Below are 3,704 nucleotides of genomic sequence, written 5' to 3'. Positions count from 1 at the left end.
GACTCCTGCAGGATCATGCTCAACAACATCTGTTGAGTACAATCCTACCTCACACAGGAAGCGGCGCAGGTCCTAATCCAGGCACTTGTCATCTCCCGCCTGGACTACTGCAACTCGCTGTTGGCTGGTCTCCCCGCTTTTGCCATGAAACCCCTGCAACTTATCCAGAACGCTGCAGCCCAACTGGTGTTCAACCTTCTCAAGTCCACCATGACACCTTGCTCCTCTGCACACCCCACTGGCTTGCAGTTGATGCTCGCATCCCATAAAAGACCATAGTACTTGCCTACAGAGCAGCAAGAGGAACTTCCCCACCTACCTTCAGGCTATGCTCAACTCCTACACCCCAACCTGAGTACTCCTTTCTTAACACCTCTAGTCTCTTGGCCCTCCCACCCCTATGGGAGGGCAGCTCACGCTCACCCCAGTCCAAGCTCTTTTCTGTGCTGGCACCCCAATGGTGGAACCAGCTTCACCTTGAAGCTAGGATAGCAGAGTCCCTGCCCATCTTCCGAAAACATCTTCAACCCTACCTATTCAAAGAGTTCTTAAATAATCCCACAGCACGTGACGTTGAGGGAGAGGCTGTTGTCCTGGCACCACACTACCAGGTCTCTGATCTCATCCCTACAGGCTGCTTAATTGTCGTCGGTGATTAGTCCTACCACCATCGTGTCATCAGCAAACTTGATGATGGTGTTGGAGTCAAAACAATTAGCGCCATAGCTCTTATTGCAGGACTTTGACCATGGCAAATCCCCTCCCCAGCCAATCTATTGTGTGTACTGAACATTCATATTGAACTGTATAGTCTTACCTATTAAGTGTGCACCCATGAAATGGGAAGGTGATTTGCCACAGTCAAAGTCCTGCGATAAGAGTTATGAGGCTAATATTTGCTAACTCTACACAGTTTTGTTCCGCGGGTGTCACTGAGTAGGCAGATACCCCATGTCATAGGTGCACACGATAGGTAAGGCTGTACAGTGCATATACACTACATGGCCAAAAGAATTTGGACACCCTTTCAAATGAGTGGATTTGGCTATTTCAGCCACACCCGTTGCTGCCAGGTGTATAAAATCAGCCGCACACAAGCCTAAGATCACCATGAGCAATGCCACACGTCGGCTGGAGTGGTGTAAAGCTCGACACCACTGGACTCTGGAGCAGTGGAAATGCGTTCCCTGGAATGATGAATCATGCTTCACTATCTGGCAGTCCGAGGACGAATCTGGGTTTGGCGAATGCCCACTTTCGTCTGTTGGAATTGTCCATCTATGGCAGTAAAAGGGGGACCAACTCCATATTAATGCCCATGATCTTGGAATGAGATGTTGGACAGACATACTTTTGGCCATGTTGTGTATGTATGCCCCCAATGCAATAATTTTATAATCCAACCTTTTATTAGCATTACCTAGTCCAAATATGTCACGAAAACCAGTATTTGTATCCGTTCGCGTCACTTTCAATGAGGGACTTTTATTTGAAAGCCGAACTATTGTTGTTAATCGACATTGTGGCAAGCTTCACATAGGTCCCGTCCTCTCCGTATCCTTTCTCTCGACTAACATCTGCTGTAGTATCTCTGTCCATCAGTGGGGGCGACGTGGAGAGAAACCCTGAGGTGTCATTGTTCGAAGAACTTCGTTTCAACCCCAGTTCTCGTTGTCCACTAAGTGAAGAAGATGGTGCTTGCTCGCTGCTGCTTTCCCGCGTCGATAAAGATGAACGTTGCGCTGCTGGCCTGCTTGGTTGCGCTTGTGGGCATCTGCTTAGCGCGCTCGGACGCTCCGCGAGGGGTGGCGGTGCCCTTTGTTTTTGACCTCAAAGCGACGTGCGACCCTCCGTGCCAACATGCTGGCATCTGCATCCGAAACAACACCTGCTTCTGTTCTCGCGGCTATGAGGGAGAGACCTGCCAGTATGGTGATGTTACAACTTTATATTTACCTAGAAAGGAAACAGTAAACAAAATGGCCAAACTAGAAAAGAAAAGTGATGCATTGAAGAATATATGAAAAATGTATATCATATATTTTTTCATCACAACATGTATGTAAAAGTTGCATGACTTACTGGGTGAGTGCTGATTAATATATTGTCTGTTGTTTTGAACAGCAAACTGCTATCCCAAATGTAAGAATGGAGGAGAGTGTCTTCGCCCTGGAAAATGCAGATGTCCTTCTGGATTTGGAGGAAAATATTGTCATAAAGGTACTTATCTAACTCAGTTAACCTTTTAGATATACAGTATGTTGGTGCTTGGTTAATGTTAAAAATCTGATTAAGTATTGTAATTATATTTATTTATTGGTAACTACAGTAGGCTCGTACAAGTAACCTAATATGTTTTATTTAGAGAGAGTGTGGTTTGAAAAGGGTAGGGAGTTAAGACTTAGTCCTATAGTAGAGGTTATGAACATGGACATGGAGAGGTAAGTGGATGATCAGATTTTATGTCTGTCTTTTCCAGTGAAATGTGATAGTGGATGCTGGAATGGTGGCGACTGCATCGCTGTGAACGGAGTGGCCAAGTGCATCTGTCCCTCCAGCTGGACTGGCTCCAAATGCCAAGAGGGTTTGTTTACCTCCTAATTAGCCTAATCCACACAGAGGTGAAACCAGCAGTGAGACTGGTTGCACAGCTGGCCTATTAATCAACAGTAGCATATTCATCCTCTCCGGAAGCCTCTGACAACTTCATTGAAATGCTAAGATGCCTTCACACGTACTAAAACAATAAAGAAATAGTTGATTCAATTACGATCGAATGGGACAAAGAAAACGCTTCACATGGCCAAAGGTATAATGGTGATTTATTGGTTCCCGGAATGTTGAGAATGCGTTGTTGCGATGTTTTCCCCAGCGATCTGTCCCCAGGGGTGCAGGAACGGGGGCAGCTGTGTGGCCCCAGGAATCTGCAGCTGTCCAGAGGGCTGGCTGGGTGGAGCCTGCCACACTGGTGAGTGAGATCTTAAGATGAATGCACCAACTGTAAGTCGCTCTGGATACGAACGTCTGCTAAATGACTAAATGTAATGTAAAACGTGAGAATCATACACAGTTCAATGACTGTTTTGAGATGTTGTTCTCAGAGCTGTCTTTCCCCAGATGTGAAGGGGCCACCAGACCACATAATGAGCCCTCCTTCCTCTCTTTCTTAATGTAACATCTCTTTTTCTCATTTCCCCCCCTCTCTCTATCTTGCAGCTGTGTGTCACCGGCCCTGTCTGAATGGAGGCAAGTGTTTGTCTCCCGATTCGTGCCGCTGTCGCCCTCCTTACTCTGGACCACACTGTGAGGAGAGGAAGGTGTTTTAACCCTTTAGGGGTCAGGGGTCAAAGAGGACCAGATCTGGTGCTTTAGATATCGTCTCTCTACCTTTTGTAAAAATGTTTTTTTTATAAAGAACCACAGATTTTTGTGTTAACAATAACATTTGACTGTTAACGTAATATCTACTATACAATTTTGGGTTTGTGCTATATAATGAATAAAATGTGGACAAAAGGTTTATTGTTATTTTCTTTTGAAATCATTTCTTATCATGCAGTCAAGATGATTTACAGTAAAACAACACTTAGCGAACTGCTTTTACTAACAATATACTGTAGCCAATTAATAGTATAACTAAACTGTTACAAAAGTGTACGTCCATTCCTTACTGAATTGCATTTCAACGTGTTACTTAAAGCAAA

General features: G+C 45.0%; 1 protein-coding gene across 1 annotated transcript; it reads left to right on the top strand.

Annotated features, from left to right (window-relative positions):
- Positions 1-1,552: 1,552 nt before the first annotated feature.
- On the top strand, positions 1,553-3,520 carry LOC115177907 (von Willebrand factor D and EGF domain-containing protein-like). Its single transcript, XM_029738906.1, has 5 exons — positions 1,553-1,932; positions 2,125-2,220; positions 2,480-2,584; positions 2,873-2,968; positions 3,217-3,520. Exons 1-5 carry the CDS (start codon positions 1,692-1,694, stop codon positions 3,324-3,326), a joined length of 648 nt encoding a protein of 215 aa, XP_029594766.1. The 5' UTR covers positions 1,553-1,691; the 3' UTR covers positions 3,327-3,520.
- Positions 3,521-3,704: the final 184 nt, after the last annotated feature.

Source organism: Salmo trutta, chromosome 3, assembly GCF_901001165.1.
Source record: "Salmo trutta chromosome 3, fSalTru1.1, whole genome shotgun sequence".
Lineage (NCBI taxonomy): Eukaryota > Metazoa > Chordata > Actinopteri > Salmoniformes > Salmonidae > Salmo > Salmo trutta.
The sequence above is the reverse complement of the archived record's forward strand: the minus strand, read 5'-3'. Positions and strand labels throughout refer to the sequence as shown.